Source organism: Diprion similis, chromosome 8 (genome assembly GCF_021155765.1).
Source record: "Diprion similis isolate iyDipSimi1 chromosome 8, iyDipSimi1.1, whole genome shotgun sequence".
Classification (NCBI taxonomy): Eukaryota; Metazoa; Arthropoda; class Insecta; order Hymenoptera; family Diprionidae; genus Diprion; species Diprion similis.
The window spans coordinates 13,022,391-13,040,645 of NC_060112.1; the positions used below are offsets into that span (position 1 = coordinate 13,022,391).

At 40.9% G+C, this 18,255-nt stretch overlaps 1 protein-coding gene across 4 annotated transcripts in view; it reads right to left on the reverse strand.

Annotated features, from left to right (window-relative positions):
• The window catches only part of LOC124409869 (chromatin-remodeling ATPase INO80), a 48,950-nt gene that overhangs the window by 10,898 nt on the left and 19,797 nt on the right, over positions 1–18,255 (reverse strand). For 3 of the 4 annotated variants that reach the window (XM_046887783.1, XM_046887784.1, XM_046887785.1), the window contains 5 exons: positions 18,119–18,221; positions 15,157–15,269; positions 14,373–14,471; positions 13,418–13,793; positions 1,929–2,958 (listed from right to left, as the gene is read on the reverse strand). In XM_046887783.1, the coding sequence (XP_046743739.1) occupies positions 2,609–2,958; positions 13,418–13,793; positions 14,373–14,471; positions 15,157–15,269; positions 18,119–18,221 (1,041 nt within the window). In that variant the 3' untranslated portion in view covers positions 1,929–2,608. Of the gene's footprint in view, positions 1–1,928; positions 2,959–13,417; positions 13,794–14,372; positions 14,472–15,156; positions 15,270–18,118; positions 18,222–18,255 lie in introns of those variants that run through there. The other variant, XR_006929548.1, reaches the window with a different exon arrangement.

Below are 18,255 nucleotides of genomic sequence, written 5' to 3' on the forward strand. Positions count from 1 at the left end.
AGATAATATTATTTCCCCGTTTCTGCTTACCAACGAACCCAACGCCAAGGATGTACTGTAATATGAAATATCACGTTATAACCACTTGGTCAATGGATTAAAAGAAGGAAGAAGAACTCGTTCGAATATCTCGAATCGGACGAATAGAACTCTTCCACGTCGATTTGAAAGCACAACCACCGACTAATCGTTCGCAATGGAGTTGATCGCGGCTACTAAAAGTACCCTTATATTCCCGTACATAGAGCAGTAAGACATTTATGAGAGGATGTTGAAAGTTTAAAGGGTATAAAAACGCAATTCTCTTTCAGCATTTTAAACGGCATGCAATTTTATGCCACTTTGTAAACGTGCTCTTGATAAAAGGAATAGCATATAATGCAAAGAGAGCAGGGTATAATTTGGCGGAGAGGGCGAAGCGCAGGGCGAGGGTGCAGGAGAGGCGTGTGCCCTGCACCTATTGCGTTTGTCAGTATATTCCGTGCACGTCGCGTGGGCGCAGGTTCAATGGGTGGACACGGGACAATGGAGGCGCGTCGAGAGGACCCTTTGCAAGCACTGCTGCACTGCTGCACTGCAATTTATCACATCATTATTACTCGGGTGGAAAACAGGAATCCGGAAACCTCGGTATAACGGTTCGATTTAATGCTAATAACTGTTCTGTTCGAGTCACGTACGACATACCGATCAAGACCATCTTGCTCGTACTTATTGTTAGAAGTGTCGTTCTAATTGTTGACACGATTGCCCTTGTCGAACGAACTGTTCCTTAAAACGCCTAAGTTTTTATTGAGGGATAAAAAGTTTCGTAGCTGCCCCCAAGTAGACTCGAGAGACGGGTGGGATTACAGCCACTTTGTTTAAAGTAGGGAACTTAAAGTACACGAAACCTGACTCCAAGACTAATTCCACCACCCTCGAGTTTTCTCAAGCAATTAGGTAAATACGAAAGAGCCTTGTAGGCAGTGGTTGGAAAATGTTTAGAGAGGAAAGTAACGATACTTTTTCCCACTCGTACTCACACGATGTACTTGATACATCTCACACTGCACGAATGAATTTTACCCAATATTCTTAAATGCAATATATATATATATAAGACAGATATGTACTTACCAGATTGTGTTTATCCAGCCAGATAGTTTATGCAATATAAACGTGTCGAAATCGTTTTTCCTCTATATTCCCGTCTCGGATCGCTTCTCGCAATACGTTTCCACGAGTGGGTGCTCAAAATGTTTCGATTTTTCATCATCTTGGGTTTTTCAGCTGTGCAACAGGAAATCGTAGGATATATGAGAAGATGAATCAGGTGTGCGAAGTGTTATGCTTGTCGTCACGAATCTCGGTGTCGAGCGGTTTTGAAGCGTCGTATTTATTTTCGGAACACTCGCCCCAAGGATTAAGCATATGGTTTTGTGCTTTCATTTTAGCGATAAACAAATATACAATTTGTAAGTGTACAGATATACGATGAATCTGTTAAATCCTTTAAAACCGTTTCAAGTTTCCGGTATTAAACAGGATTCGGCACACCTGTAAGGGGGAACATCCGGCGGCAGAATGAAGCGCAGATTCGTTCGTATTATAATGTAATCATAATATATATCTGTGTATTACTTTGTTTATTTGTTCATAATAAATTACCGCATTATTTTATACAAATATAATTTCATGAAAGTCACATTCCAACGTCCTTGCATGATAAGAAATATCAAAGTACTCAATTTATCTACTGAAACTAATCCGTTCCTACTAAATAAAGTAAATCTGAATCTCACAAACGGGTAAAAAAAAAATGATGATAACCTATTAAACTGAAAGTACAACTCCACCGATCTTTTCCTTTCCAAAAATTCAGTATTTAACAATTTATTGAATCAAAAGTAACGCCGTTGGAATTCAATTAAACACAATTCCTTTATAAATATCGTCAATAAGGAAATTGAGAAAGCGTAGGGATAACCCGGACAAGTGATCCAGAGAGCAAGAAGCCCGCTCAGTCACGGGCTGCACGACTATAATTGCAGATTGCCCGAGTATATTATGCCAACGACTCAAATTAAACGAACACACACGACTTCGTTCGAAGACGTTACCGCGTTCACACCCGAGTCGTTTTTTTTTTTTTTTTTTTTTCATCATGCCGAAAATTCCAGAAGAACAAAAAAAAAGATATTTTGAAATGGAACCCAACTGAGACAATTTTTGATATATCCGAATTCTACACGTTTCGATTTTCTGTCCTTTTCTAAAACTGAAACATATCGACACGCGTAATTCTCTCACTCGCAGCTTTTTTCGCTCATCGTCTTCATCTAAAGTGATTGCGTTCTTAAAGAGAGATTTAAACCTCGAACAACGTGATTATCTACACATCTTAATCTTATTAGTTAATTTTTTAAGTCCCCTAAGAGCGAATCGTAGTCGATTCTTCCTACGAGATCCCGTTGACTTTTAAGCAGAGAGCCGAGGAAGATACAATATGCAGAGACTGAGTCGGCTCTCTCCACCGCAGCGAATGTCTCAATCAGTCAAACTCAATCACTCAACGGCGCGGAAGCCATCGCATCCTTATTAGAGACGGCGGGGTTCGACTTGGGGTCTATGAGCCACGTGGTGGAGTCTGCTGGTGTTGCGTGTAGAACCCGAAAGGCCGGGTCTCCGAGGAGGTCGGTGTTTGCGACGAGGATGGCGCCGAGGTCCGAGGGGGTAACGCCGCGAGCTGGTGCGAGCGAAGAGGTACTGGGAGAGGCCTTTGGGCCCTCTTACCGTGGTGATGACTCGCGTGACCCCGGTACCCCTGGTTTCCGGGACCCGTTGGCCTCAGGCGCGGCCTTCCAGGACCTCGTCGAACCGTTGCACCTCCTCCTCGAGTCATCAGAGGAGCGACCGGACCCAACGGACCGACGCTGCTGGGACCGTCACCGTCCGCAGGAACGGGAACTGAGCTTCCTGTAACAAACGGAATCAGGGATTTTTTTTCTTTTGGGTCTTAGAGGGGGAGACAAAAACGCTAAAAAAACTTCAAGATTGTTATTTAAGACGGTGTTGGTGAGTAGGTATATAGAAATGAAATTACATTGCTGGTGTGTGATGTACGTGAATATGAGGAAATTCGAATAGCACGGAAGCTAATCATACGGGTAAAAAACGGTTTTGTATACATATAGAACGTGCGAAACGATTGAACGGAGTGTATCTTAATGTTTTTAGGCTCATTTTGCTCACGGAACAGACTCCCTTAAATTCATTGAAAAATATTCAAAAAATTTCACAAGATTATACAGTGTAGTGACGGACAAATGTAATTGCTGAAAAAACATCTAGTTTTGTGTACTCTGGAGATAACGGTGTTGAGAAATGACCCGAAAAACATTAAAATCCAACGAAAAACACTCGAGTTTAACAATTTTAAATCCTGTAATTACAAACTTGCTGATACCCCAGTTTTTATCATTCGAATTGCCCATATTCATGTCTAGTACATACTAGCAACGTTGCCTCATTCGTGTTCACCATCGTTTGTGCAAATACCTTTGCTGGATATTCTTTCAGTTTTTGTAACTTTTGTTTCAGTGCCGTGAATCCGTGCATGCGATTCTCTAGCGTGAGAACAATGACTTGGATACGTATTTCTTTTTGTCGAAACAAAGTGTACATTGGGAACTCGCAAGGTTTTTAGTAGGTATACAACGAGTTTGCAAGTTTTCCCCAGTACAAGTACCTGTGTATAAAAACATGAACTGGAGTCAGAAATACCGAGGTTACAGGTAAGCGTAGTAATTGTAAACGGCCGGAATCGCATAATACGTACAATCACGATCTAGCTGAGTAACTTGATTTACGAGGATCTTTTGACGGTAGTAAGTAGGCGACCGTAACTGCAAGTGATGCGTTCGTGCCGGGTTAAATTCTAGACATTCGTTGTGTAACGAATAATTACGTACCGTAAAATTCTTTGGAAAATACTTTGGAAGAAAGCAAATACAACAACAACTTATTGTATACGCGGTAAAGTAATTCAATTTTCTGTAGCGATTCTAGCGAGTTTTCATTAAAGTTCGAATTCTCGGTAAGTATTCCGCGATTAAAAATAAACCGACCACTCGCGCAGCGTTCCTCTTCTAGGCTGACCCCATTCCCTAGCATCAATGACACGTCATGGATTTTGATCGAAACCGAAATAGATCCACCTGCATCTGTGACCATTTAATCAATTCATTCGGCGGACGGCTAGTTGTTTAATCGCAAAATATTTGATCAAAAGTCACTAACAATGATGATAACACGATCCTTTCATCGTCCAAGCGAAACATCTCGAATGAAAGCTAGATTCGAAGTGGCGTAAAAGCTACAATGAATGACAGTAACCTGTCCGACGTAATCGGCAACTGGAGGGTAGAATGTAGAAACGATGAAACGGTAAACAGAAAGGAGTAAAATAAAAATAGGAAAAGAAAAGAAAAAAAAAAATCCCCACAAAGAACGAAGAGAAAGAAGATATTAACGGAGGAGGAAGCAAACTGTCGCCGATCAGAGATGAGATCTGAAGAAGAAAGGCAGCTCTAACAACGATGCGCGTCGAAGTTGGCGCTATCTCCGATCAGAATCGAAAATCCTTAATTCAATGCCGTACGAACGGCGGTAGAAAAGGATTATAAGGTACGTGTCAGGCGGGCCGAGACTTTCAGACATTCCTCCAGCGGGACCAACTTGTTAACCGCGAGGTCTGACCGACGTCGTTTGTCAATTGTCAATCCGTCGCTTGACGAAGATCGAAGATGCGCCCGTTTCGAGCCCCTCCGGGCAACTCGTCGTGCCCGCAGGGCCACACACGAGGCCGTCGAAGGATCGAGGCGAAACCCCGACCCCCGCAAGGCTAATCCCATCCCCCTGACCCCCGCCTTCGATTTCATCGATAGGACGACAAAGCTTTCCCGTATATCATGCGGTGCCGTATGGGGGAAGATTTTATACCATCACTTTCACGCAAGGCTTACTTTTGTATTATATTTTACATATGTATGTAATTTTTTATGGATAACCGTGTAATGATAACTGGTTGAATTTATTTATTTTATTTTTATTGGATTAAAAATAAATCATCGCAAACGAAACTTGACAACCGATGAAGTGAAAAACTGCGAATTTAACAATAAATTTCAAGTCAAATATCAGGTTTTCTTTACTATCGATCGATTAGTATCTTAATCTGAGATACACTTTAATGAGAATTCCAAACAAGAATATGGTGACGATTGAATTCGAATATTCAAGATTTCTTACAGTCGAGTGATACGAAAATATGAATAATCCATGAAATAAAGTGAAGAAAAAAAATATGAAATTGAATCGATGTAACCGTTTGACCATGAAAACGGAAGCCTGCGTAAAGCATAGCGAAGGATGAAATAATCAGACTCGAGAGCGAGAGCTGCAGGTGTTACCTGAGAGAATTCAAGGATCATGAATACAAGTTTACAAACCGGAACGCAAGATTAAAAAATTCCGGAAGTTCTCGAACGTCTTTCGCGAGCCGAAGACCTCGAGACTGAAAAAAGGAGAGAAGAGAGCTATGGGATTCACCCTCGTTGAATATTTCGCTGTAGCATATAATGTGACGTCCGTAGCCCCTCAGATTTGCAATTCGCTTGTCTCGATCATGCCAGCGGTACAAGAATTATAGACCACAGAAGGAAGTCTGCCGGTGCCACAAATTCTTCCCTGACGTTATCTCGAGGCGTTGATCTCTCCGCGATTCCGAAGAGATGACTAACCTTCGTAATTCTCGAGTAGGTACAAGCTGCGTCACTTTTTGTGCCAGAATCGAGTGTCAGAGGTCGATTCATCAGCAATGATTATTATGCGTCTCACAACTCATCGCGATTACTATAAACTTTCAACAATTATTTTCATTCGGTTTTTTCATCCTAAACTTTTCTACTCGATTCGAATGACGTTCAGACGCTTTTCATAAACCATATTTCACGTAATAATACAGTCCGCATACACGGCATAGACGTAAGCATCGATGACTGAGGAGTGACTTCACCTCGACGTCGCGTATCGTCATGCAGTCCTTTTTCGTTATATTCCGGAGGTTAAAAAAATTCACAGTATCTCTATACGGAGCCGTATAATAATCCATTGTCATCTCCTATATCGCAAATAAAGCTGAAGAATCACACGCAAGGCATGCGCGTGCGTCAGACGCGCAGCATCCGCGTTACTTTCATAGACTGGACCGCAAGTTGCAAGAAGAGGCCGAGTCGAGATCAAAACAGATGCTTATCGTCCTGGTAATCGATGTCACCGGTCACGTGGCTACAACCGTGGGTGACCAGGTCGCTGTTGAACGTTATGCACCGTCGTTGTCCTTTTGCCTTACGAACACCGAATGCCAATGAGAATCTCGAGTCCGCATCATCGCGATGCGGAAGAAAATAAGCAGGAGAATTTCGACTCGCAGCTACTCCAGAGAACGGTTGAAAGTTCGCGAAATAAGCTAGACGAAACAATGTTTTGTACACGTCTAGGTCCTGAGACGGATTCCAATGTTCACGATTAGACTATACATGGTCTTAAGAACGGATAAGCCGCATATAATGGATATTAATAACGGGACAGAACCGAGGACGTGAGGCTCACACGAGGAGTTAACATGTAGAAATTGACGTAGCTCGATACCAAAGGGTATATTGTAGTGGTGGAAGTAACCATGCACGGAGCAACAACTACCTAATAGAGTTATAAAACGACGCGAGGTTCGAGAGAGTTAGTTGCAGGTAGGTATTATAGGTAGCTAGGTACTAGGTAGACGTAATGGATTATTAAACTGAAAGCGGTGGAACGACTCATATAGGTATGAGCAATTTACACCATTATAATTCACTCGATACTGCCACGTGGCACGAAACAAGAGACACGTATTGTGCTTGCAGGATGTCTGGCATTTGTGGTACCATCGTTGCAACTAACGGGAGATAACATCGTCACCACGTTACGAGGACTGTCTGTACTGCAAATTCTTCAAGTTAATTAGCAAATATTCCGCAGTTCGAGATAAGATAGCGATCAGGATAAGGATTGACTTGCAGGATATTTTTTCTGACGCGTCATAAACAGAGTTAAAAATCTCGGATACGAGTAACAGATCCTTTCCTTCCACGGCACGTGTTTCCAAGGAGTTTCTATACGCCATTGCTCCCTCGCGTACAATAAACCCGCATACAAATTTCCCCTTCGTATGAGAACACGTGCCATGCGCAAAGCGACTGTTTTAAAGTCCGGATAATCTAATACCCACCCGGTGTCGATCGGGGAAAGCCGATTTAGAAAATTATTGGGAGTATAAACGGATCAAGAAGGGCTTCTGGAAGGGAGCTTTGCTGTACGGATACTTTGATCGTTGGAGCAAATATATCCTGGCTAAATCAAATCCCGACAACAGGTTACGAATATGTCAGGGTTTCCCAATAAATCCTGCATATGGTGTGTTGTTTTTTCTTGATAAACTGATTGGAATTTTATGAATAGAGATGTGGTGAAAGCCATTGCAACAGATTGGTTTCGAGCTGTCTAACACAGTTCGAAGTCATTTTTCACTGACAATATTCTATTCGAATGATTAGAAACGATAGATGATTAGAAATACTTCTAAAACACTTGACTTTACAAAGTGTTCCGGAATTCGTTCCGTTAGAGTTTGCACGGTAGGTAAGAATAGAATTGAAAACGAAATGTCGACATATGCGTTTCCAACTTTGAGGTAACGGAACGACACCTGCAGCCAACTAAGCGTGGCAATTTCTCATGAAGTATAATTGTTTTCCCGATGGCGTTAGGAATATCATCGTCGAGGCTAGACGTTGGAGCTATTATTACTTATATACTACAGACTCGAAGATAACATTTCGTGCAGCTCCGTCCCTGTTTTGTTACGCGGTTGGTATTCTTCGAAGCGTAAAACGAGATACCTACTCGGCGAGACTCTACGTCTATCGTTTCCGTAAGTGCGAAGAGAGCTTCGCCAGGAAATTCCGGGTATGCCGAGGTTGCGGAGAAATTGTTATTGAAAGGGTGAGAGAAAGGACAAGATCCTAGGCAGAGAGGCGAATCTAAGCGAGGTATTGACTCGTGGTTAAGTGACACTTGTATCAGCGTGCGGCCCGGAGGCCCCTGACCTTCGACCTGCCCTCCTTCCCCCCTATCCCTATCCTCCCACTCTGGGATTAAATTCCCTCGTCGTCGCGGCTCGCCTGCAAGCCGCCATCTTCGGGAACCCCGTGTTCCGGTCACTGTCAAACCCGCTGCTCAGGTGAGTTGCGATAATTCTGCACTTTAAAACTTTCCCATTATGAAACACTATGGCAAAAGCTACATGATAATGAAACGTGTTTCCTGGTATTAGCAGGATTGGAAAGAAGAAAACGATCTGGAGGTTTCAATGTAAGGTGATTTCTAAACATGCTAGATCCGGATTTTTTGAAAAATATTTATCTAGACTTTATTGAAATTCCAAATTCGGGAGATTTCATGGAGTTTATATGTATATATATATATATATATATATATATATATATATATATTACTTTATAAATCGTCGATATACGAAGCTACTAAAAATTTATTGACAACAAGATAGTTTCAATTTAATTTGAAGAAACTTTTCATTTCAGACAAAACAAACTATAAATTTTTTCAACTGAATACAATTTTCTATTAGTAAAAAAACTTTGCTGATTCAAGTAAACATTTATGTTGCATAGCAGATAAACTTTCTGGTTCAATCACTTGATTGTTGTTATTATTGTTATTCTCATCGAAATTTGCATTTGAATGAAAAACCGTTGTTGGGAAGTAGAATGATCGACAACGAATCGATCATTGGATATCAAGATATGATTTATAATTCGCCGAAGATTCTTCATTGTCCAAAAAATTTCAAAAATAACTTTATTCTTTCTACAATGAATTTTGAACCGCGCAATGACTAGATACATAAATTTTCTTCTCGAGGAAACAACATTCGTACAAAATTGAGTAAATGAATTATTGTAGACCGCCGATCGTTCGGCGATGATCCGGGAGGCTTAAGGAACACACGGAGCGGGTCCGAGGCGCCCGGAATGTTGGCCGTCCTGGTATCTAGGCGAGTATCTTCTCGCATCGCGATTCGCGCAGCCACCTTCCATGTTCCATGTTCAATGTTTCGTGCCCTACGTTCCGAACGCCACGAGAAAACATCCGAAGGTCCATCGCGGCCGCTTCGTCGTCGGAAATGCTCCTTTGTGACCAAACTACTGACCGTTTATACCTTTGGCTGTAGCCGCCTATATACGTTACACGCGTTCCCCGATGACAAGCAGAAAGACGTATTACAATACTGTTTGAAATTAGAAGCGGATGATTCTTTTCTCTTTTTTTTTTATTGCCTTCGTTTTGCTCTCTAGTCTGATCGCAGGCTCAAAGAATAATCTCGTACCGAGTGAACGCCATTTTGGTGATTAAGACGATAAAACATGAGAAAATCGTATGATTTATTAGGAATCGGTTTCACAATGTTTTGAGAAAGTATTGAACCAAAATTGAAGAACAAATAATTATCTCGACGGTGGTTCAAATTTCTTGGAATATTTCATTTAGATCTCAAGTACGCCAAGCTAACGAAAACGATTCAATTTTCGTTATAATCGAGAAACTGATTGACCCTGATTTAATCCAGTGTGAGGGTTTCAAGATACTGAGATACGAGCTGCAGGAAGCGGCGTTAGGGTATTTTATCAGGACAGGAAATCTGCTATACAATCGGAAGATAATCTTCATTGTGGAAATTGAACGAGCGATATATTTCGTATAAATTTGTTGTGACAGGTTTGCGAATGAGAAAAGAGAAGCAGCTGTTTCTTGAACAGAGTTATCCGCGTCAAACAAACGAATGAACTTATTTCATCCCTTATCTCTGGGTGTAATTTCTGCTACGCAGGGGTTCAAGAACAAAAGTCCAGCTGACTTTGACGCTGCTGTGTTCATCGTCGGGTGATATATTATCATCGACATCCGATCTGTAGCTAAGTTCCGTGCAGAGACAGCTGCGAATTAACTCTACCGTAGAAGAGTAGAGATTTTAAAATGTAGCTAGATTAGAAAATAGAATATTCCGAAAATCGAATTTTGAAAAACGTGAAAATCTGTTCAAATCAAGAAAAATCAAAAAGCCGAAAAGCCGAGATAAAGAAAGTTGAAACATAGAATCCTCAGAATGAATAAGAAAGGCAAAAAATAAATTCGTAAAAATTCCGTATTTTGGCTTTCCATACTCTGACATTTCTACATTTTAACTTTTCCATCTTTAAACTTCCTGCATCTTAAAATTTTGTAAACCGAATTCAAATTTTCGAAAACCCGATATTGTGACCCTCTTATTTGTCTTTTTTTTTTTTTTTTTTTTTTACATTTTTACATTTTTCTTACTCATCACAATTTGTATATACCTTCACGTTCAACACCACCCCCCACCTTTTGTTTCTCATCAATAGGACCATTGGAATATACCGTTATTCTAACACCAGTAATTTGTTTTAGCAAACCGGCGATATCATCCAGCGTATGTATGTAGCTAGTCGATCTGCAACTGCAGTGCAGAAATCGTGCGTTCGCTCGCCCTAGAAAGGTCCGCGACGAGGACGCGATGACCTTTCGGCAGGTCACGGCTTAGTTCCTTGAGATTTACAGGTAAACGTGCAGCTCCGTCTACAGAGACCCAGTTCTCCGGGGGCGATCAGCGTCCTTAATACACGTCGACGAATCGGAGCCGCGCGGAGCTTTACTTATGGAGGTCGGGAAATCGGCAAAAGCCCTGCTGCAACTGCACTGAAACGCCGGGTGGCTGCATCAAGGTGACTCACGGTCGAAACACTTCGGCGGCAACGTACATTCGTACATTAGGACGCATGGCGTGACCCCGTCAAAAACGTGGGCCAAAGTCCCCCCAGAGCGCACATGTGCTCGCAAGGGAATTTCTATGTGTTATATATATATAAGTGCCTATACTTTATATTATACACATGGGTATGTGCGTATTCGTGCAGTATATGTGCCCGTCGATTCATCGCGGGGGGTGTGTTTTTCCTTAACGGTGGGACAGGAGGGATGGGGGGAGGGAGGGGGGGGGGGATTCCCCTGGGAAGTGGACCGATTGCGGAGGGCGTCAAGGGCTCGATCCTACATCGAGGGGATAAAAGGGAAACTGCGGTACATTGGGCAGCCTCCCTATAAACTGCGGGGATCTTTCCCGAACTTCAATGTTGAAGAAAGGTGAGGATAATTATTTTGGAAAGAGGCGATCTGTCTGTCCCCGTGCGGCTCAATTTTCTGTAATTATATTTTAGGCCAAATGAACGGTTGCAGGAATGGCGATATTTATAACGAGTAGGTATACGAAAAAGAATAACGTGGTAATTTATAGCGCTTATATGGTGTAGAGATTAAATGAGCGATGAGAGAAAGTGGCGACACGATGTTGACGACTGTGGAGGATTTTTTTAGTTAGTTTAATTGGCAAAGTTAACCATCCGGATGAACAAAGCAGTATAATAATAATAACGATGACAATTACGATAATTCGCAGAGCAATGTACGAAACTACTCGACGAATTAATCACGTTGACAAACGAGAAAGATCCAAAGTCTCAGTCATCATTGCGGTGTCGTGTCTTATTAATGAATTGAAATGATTTCTTTTTCAAGTTATATTATGAAGAATAAACTTTCTCAGAAAACAAGTGGAACGTGACTGTCTGTGAATCCGTGTTTTTCTCATGAATGCAGAAACGCGGCTGACGCCGCGGTTCCATCGAAATTGCATCCGTACCTAAATGCGGTAATTTCGTCAACATTAAAAATAAAAAAATTTTACATCTTCCGTTACGTTACGGTCCCTGTAACCGCGATTATACTCGTCACACCGTATATGGTCTGAAGTGTACTGCAATCCATTATACCGTGATTGATTCATATTGTCGGTATCGTCCCCTACCTTTATCCAATTAATTTTTTGACACCTTCGTCGTATCTAACTTCCTCGAAATTACCGCAATGCCTGAAAAGGCGATGCGCGTGTCTAACGTAAACTGAAACCTTGCGAAGCCGCGGTTTGAGACATTGGATAGGTAGTTTAGGTACACTTATTTCCCCTTTTTTATTCAATTTATCTATGAAAAGTCAATGATACAATGGGACTCTCTGATCACACGGAGTGTTGCGCTGACTATCACGTGTAAGCGTGTATTTTACGTCTGATAGTTGCTTCCGGTCGCGGCAGGTTTCAATATACTTGCGAAATAATCCATTCGCCTAAAATTTATTACGTGTATGATTTTTATGATTGCGATCATTTAGTAAATACAATTGAAAGAAGAGGTGGAGAAGTTGGGTAACGAAGACACGAGCCGAAAGGATCTGGTACAGGTATGTACATAAAGGACCTTGGAAACTTCGCCTTTCAAATTATAAAGGTATGATATCTGCTTTGCAGCACGAGACTTCGGTACCGGAACTTATTATGCGAAGCGTAATCGCTTCCTGTTCTTTCATTGTTACAATATCAAGTTTAATTAATGTCGATTTTAATCAGGATTCGGATAACCGCTTCGGAGGCGACGCTGGGAAAGATAATCGCTGCAATCGCGATCCCCCGAATTTTCACCTGTCATGGCAATCGTCCGTCCAAGAACTAAACCGAACTTGAAATCATTACTCAAATATTTCCGGCATACTTACAGCTGCGAAGAATAACAAAAAACGCGAAACAATATTATATTCGTCAATCTTTGCATTGTTGAGACAGGAAATGTGTTTAAAAAAAAAAGTATATATATATATCCATCCATCAATTTTTATAGTCTCGGGAAAATTGTTTCAAGTCAAACTTTGTTCAAATATAGAAAAATGTTGAAAAATTTTTATGTTTCGTTACTAATCGTTGAAAATTAAGGATATAACGTCATAGCGCGAATCGTTTATCTTTCAATTATAACAGTATTGAGATTGTTCTAAAACAGATCATCAAAAAGGACAGAAAAAAAAGAAAGAATTTATAAAATCCCTCCAAGAAGCGTGAATATAAAAATTAACGTTACTGTAACAACCCGACGAAAATAATAAGCCAGACGGTGAAGTCTGATAACCCGAATAACGACCACGGTAGAATACACATCTATAATAAAATTGATGCAGCGAGAATGGGGCGCGTAATCCGATAGTCCCTCGTCATCGTAGAGGCGATAAGCCTCGACCGAGAAAGAGAGAGGAGATTTGGAGGGAGAAAGAAGAGATCGGGAGCAACCCTTCGTTTAGTCAAATCCCTAGAAAGTACTAAAGGAACCGAACGAAATTTATTTGGAGCACTCACCATGCGGCGAGTGGACAGACGTCAGGTTCGCCACCGCGTCCCCCTGGGGCGACGTCGACGACTGGCTCGCGGGGGGTTGCAGGAGCAGGAGACCCCGTCCTTTACCCCCGACGGGTCCACCCCTCCGGGAGCCCCGGGGACGACCCCGTTTGTTGGTTCCTCGTCCGGCGGGACGGACTCGAGCCCCGACCGATCCGGCGAAGGTGAAGTGGTGGGTGAGTCGCGACACCTTGGGGGGTTCGATCGGTCCGGGCGTCGGGAGGGTGGCGTGGACTTGGGGGTGGTGGACGGGCGTCGAGACGGGTCCGTCGACGTCGACGACGAGTCCTTCGTTGCTCGTGTCGTCCTGGGGGATGTAGGCGCTGCTCTGAGATACCTGAAAGCGATTTTGATCGTTGTTTATCGATTTTTATGAGCACACTGAGGAAGTAATTGGTATATTGTGATACAAGTGCGGGAATTGGGGATTTCCGATGAGTGTGAAATTCGCAACGTGAGTCAAGGCGAGCGCTGTAATCACACGAGTCAGATATCGCCCATCCGCACGTGTGACACGTGCTATTGTTTCCCAATATCTGTGAAGGAAAGCTTCGTTTGAGAAGCAACGAAAGTGCCAGTGACGGCGGGGAAAATTTGGGTTAGGTAACTTTCGCTCCATGACACAGTGGGTAGAATTGAACTGTTCGTACGTGCGCATGCGCCAAATAAAGCTATAGTGTGTAAAATATAGCAGTTGAATCGTGCGCAGGCACCAACGTTGTTTTACCGCACTGTGTTCGGAAATGGGGCACTTTACACAGGCTCTAAAGGCTTCGGAAATCTAACTTCAATGTAAACGTAATCATAACAGAAAATTTCTCGAGATTTATCTCGCCAAATACCGATGAAAGTGATACTTTTGGCTCCACCGCATTCGCACCAGCGCAATGTTTAGGGATTAATTAGTGAGATTCACCTCTGATCTAGCTGGACTAGCCGGTGCACTGTCGTCGAAAATGTCGGAGGCTTCATCGACGACCACTCCGTCCTCAAGGCAGGGTCTCTTCGAGTCATTCTGAAATCAGGAAAGGATCGTGATCAATTATCAACTCTATTAATTTTCCCTGGAAAAATATGAGTCGTGTTATTTGACGGTTTAAGAACGAGCAAAGTTGCAAAGTATAAATTGATTTTTAGGATTTAGAAAAGATTGTACAAGTCGAGAATATACATAAAATTTAGCGGGAAGGTTGTCCATATGATTAAAATTGATGTTTAGATTTTAGATATCGGCAATTGTGAGAAATTCATTGGCCGGAGTAAACATTTTCACCAAGACTAAGAAGGTAATTGAATTAATTGATAAGAATTAGAGCTTATTCAGTAAACTACTTTCACGTCAAACACTCAAAGATAAGATTATGATAAGACGAAAAAGAAACTAAATTGAATCGATCCATGGTAGCTGCATTGACTTCAAATTAAATTCATCCAGTATACTGGAATCATTGTTTCAGTCCTGCCGTAGAAAATGACTTAATCAATTCGGCCAAAGATAAAGCAAAATAAATGTAGTATCGCCAGAAAGTGATCGTAAAAATTGACTTATCATCGATTTAGTTTTCGACGGAAACAAACGTCCGTAGTTTGATTGTCTTAAATTATTCAAACATTTGAAAAAGTATAACGGTGGCATAAATAAGACAGGTAAATGGAACGAATCATTTGAATAAGGGATCGTTAAGGGCGTCGCGTGGTACCTTGACCGGAAGCGAGGCTAGCTTCCTTTTCCGGTCCTTCTCCTTGTGGCTCGTCGGCTCGGTGTGCCGTATCTCTTCCATGTGCTGCTTACGCTCTTCGCTCCGTTGGCTATCTGAAATTAAACGGCATCTCTGTATCTGCGACTTTGCAGTGTTCGTATACCTACAGCCTTGGTGCGATAAAAACCTGCGTTGTAATGAAAAACAACGAACGTTTGAAGAAGAAAAAAAAAATATATCAACACAGATACGGAACAACCTTTACAAGAATGTTACAGTAAAAGATTCGTATAAAAAATTTCTTGAACAAATGTGTTGAGGAAAGAATTGAACAGAAATTTGCAAATTTGCACATCGACTATATATCTGTCGTCGTCCAGTGATTTCAACTGCATATATGCACGAAATTCCATAATCGGCACACATACCGTATCTTATTGTTAGACTAATTTTTTTTTACCACAAAATTAAGATATCCTCATTAGAATAATGACCTTAGACTCGACCATTGCGCTGTGAATGATAAAAGAGCAAGCACAGTGCCGAAAATTCAAGCACCTTGTGCGCCCGACCACGACGACGACTAAATTTCTTGAAAATTACGACATACTCACACGGAATTACGCAACTGAGGCTTAATGAGGTTGTTGCTTGTTTTATTGACTTTTCATATACCATTTGCTACTTAGAATAAGTCTTTGACCCGAGTACGTTACACTTCACATGTTCTTTGAAAATCAAAGTATATGTTCGCTTAGGAATTGAATAAACAAAAACACGAAAAAAGTAGTAGATTATAGGTATAGGCCGGAAATTGAATTTGAGAAAAATCGAAACCAGGGTAGAGAAAACAAACGAAGGAAATATTTTTTCAAATTACCCGACTGTAACTCGGTGAAATTTTTTAATTTAATCAAATGGTAAATTCCGATTCCTAACAGCGTATCGTAAAGCTTCGCAATGATGATTTTTTTTTTCTTTTTTTTTTTTTTTACCACGTGATAATAATCAACGCCGAATTTCTTAAAAAAAAAAAAAAAGAAGCCGAGAAATCCGGAAGACTGTTCACTTTCCGTTTCCTCGCAAGATATTTGCTGACCCGGAACATACATAACTGCAGTATTATAGTTTTGAGACTACTTGCGCAAGAAAGCGGCTCGCGTTCACAGGTGAAACGAATTACGAGAGAAAATTACTCTCTTGAGATACAATAATTCGAGGTAAATAGAATTTTAATATCAAGTACGTCTATCCACTAATTCCTTGAATATAAACGAACAAGGTGAACTTTTACTCATGCGCACATACCTATGTGTACATAAAAATTGGATAAAAATCGTATAAATTCAATAAATCGAAGGTATCGTGAGGCACGAAAGCTGGCATTCGAGTAAGACGAATATTGTTTGACGATTAAATTAAAAAAATACGAACATATTACACCAATCGTGAGCGATGTAATAACCAGCTACATGATACAAGTATATTATAATCGATAACCATGTCTACGATACGAGGCAGGCATACGATTATTCAATAAAAAGACAGTGTCTCTCGTATATATATATATATATATATATATATATATATATATATATATATATATATATTTCCGCGTTACACGCGCACCTACATACATACATCTAATTAAGACACTAGACGCTGACAAACCGTCGTGTCTCTAAGCAATTCAAAAATATTTACGAATATCCTACACTCTCTTTCCTGCGCACGGCTCGAGAGCAGAGGTAAAGATATAATAACTGCTCAACGAACGTGAGAACTAGCCATTTAGTTATGTATCTCTATGGTGTATGTATATACATATATATGATGCCACGAGGAGAAGTTATACCTTTTAACTACGGGTTCAGGAAACCGCCGAATTATTGGTTGCCTCGTATACATACACGTAAGCATACGAGGAGAGGGGGAGCTAGCAAAGAATTATGTCTCGAAAACAATTAAGATCTTTCTAAGATTCTTTCCTCGAGTTTGTCCTTCGTTCTCATTATACCGAGTAGTGATAGCAATGTAGTCGAATTGTCGGTATTGGCGACACTCTGCATTTAAAAAACATATCATTCTTACGTGTACCTAATGAGAGGTCTATTTTTATTTTTATACATAGTTTCAACATCAATTTCGTTTGTATTGTTGAATTGAAAAATTAGCAGCAGGTGCTTTTTTGCTACGTCAAATATTTAGCTCGTTTGAATATTATACGTAGATAGGAAAAAAAGCGGAAATTGCACAACATAATTCATCGTTGAACCGACACGTTTTATTGTTTTATCATATCATATCCTTTCGCTGTGATATGAGGTTAAAAATCAGCACGCTCGAACGAATACACGTGTATATATAGTGCCTTGTGCTATCATCGCTGGCAAGTGTTTACATGTCTCCAAATTGATGATGCAGTAGGTATACGAATATACATATAATGTATCACGCAGCGCGTAACGAGTTTTATAATAAATTCTTCTTAAATAATTTTTGCCCCTGTTACACGGTGTTCATGATTAATCGATTTATCCCTGTAACGAGGTCGAATAAAATCAGAACGAATGATCTTCGTACAACGGATCGATGAATAAAAAATGAAAATACAGGCTCGACGATGAAAATTTGCGATAATTACTGTATTATTAAACAGACTTGCAGGGGTTGATAACTAATTAATATTATATACGTGTTGTCTGCCCGGTTGCGTGTTCTCGGTTGCTGATGATTGGGGATAAAAATTAAATCCTCGACTCGGTGTGATGGTGTAAAAATTATATTATAAACGCGAAAAAAAAAAATTCGAGTTCTACAAATAATAACAAGAATTAAGCAATTATCCTAGGTTAACAAGGAGATGACTACAGCTGAAACAATAACGTGAATGATGATAATGATGATGATGATGATGATGATGATGATGATGATGATGGGAAAAAAATAATCATCGACTTACATTTCGCTTCTATTTCCTCGTCGTCCAGTAGCAGAGAGACAACTTCCTTCGGCTTCAGGGTGTCCGGTTTGAAATTACCGCCGCTGATTACCATACGTTGAATCTACGGGGTTTATATACACGTTACGTTCACCACT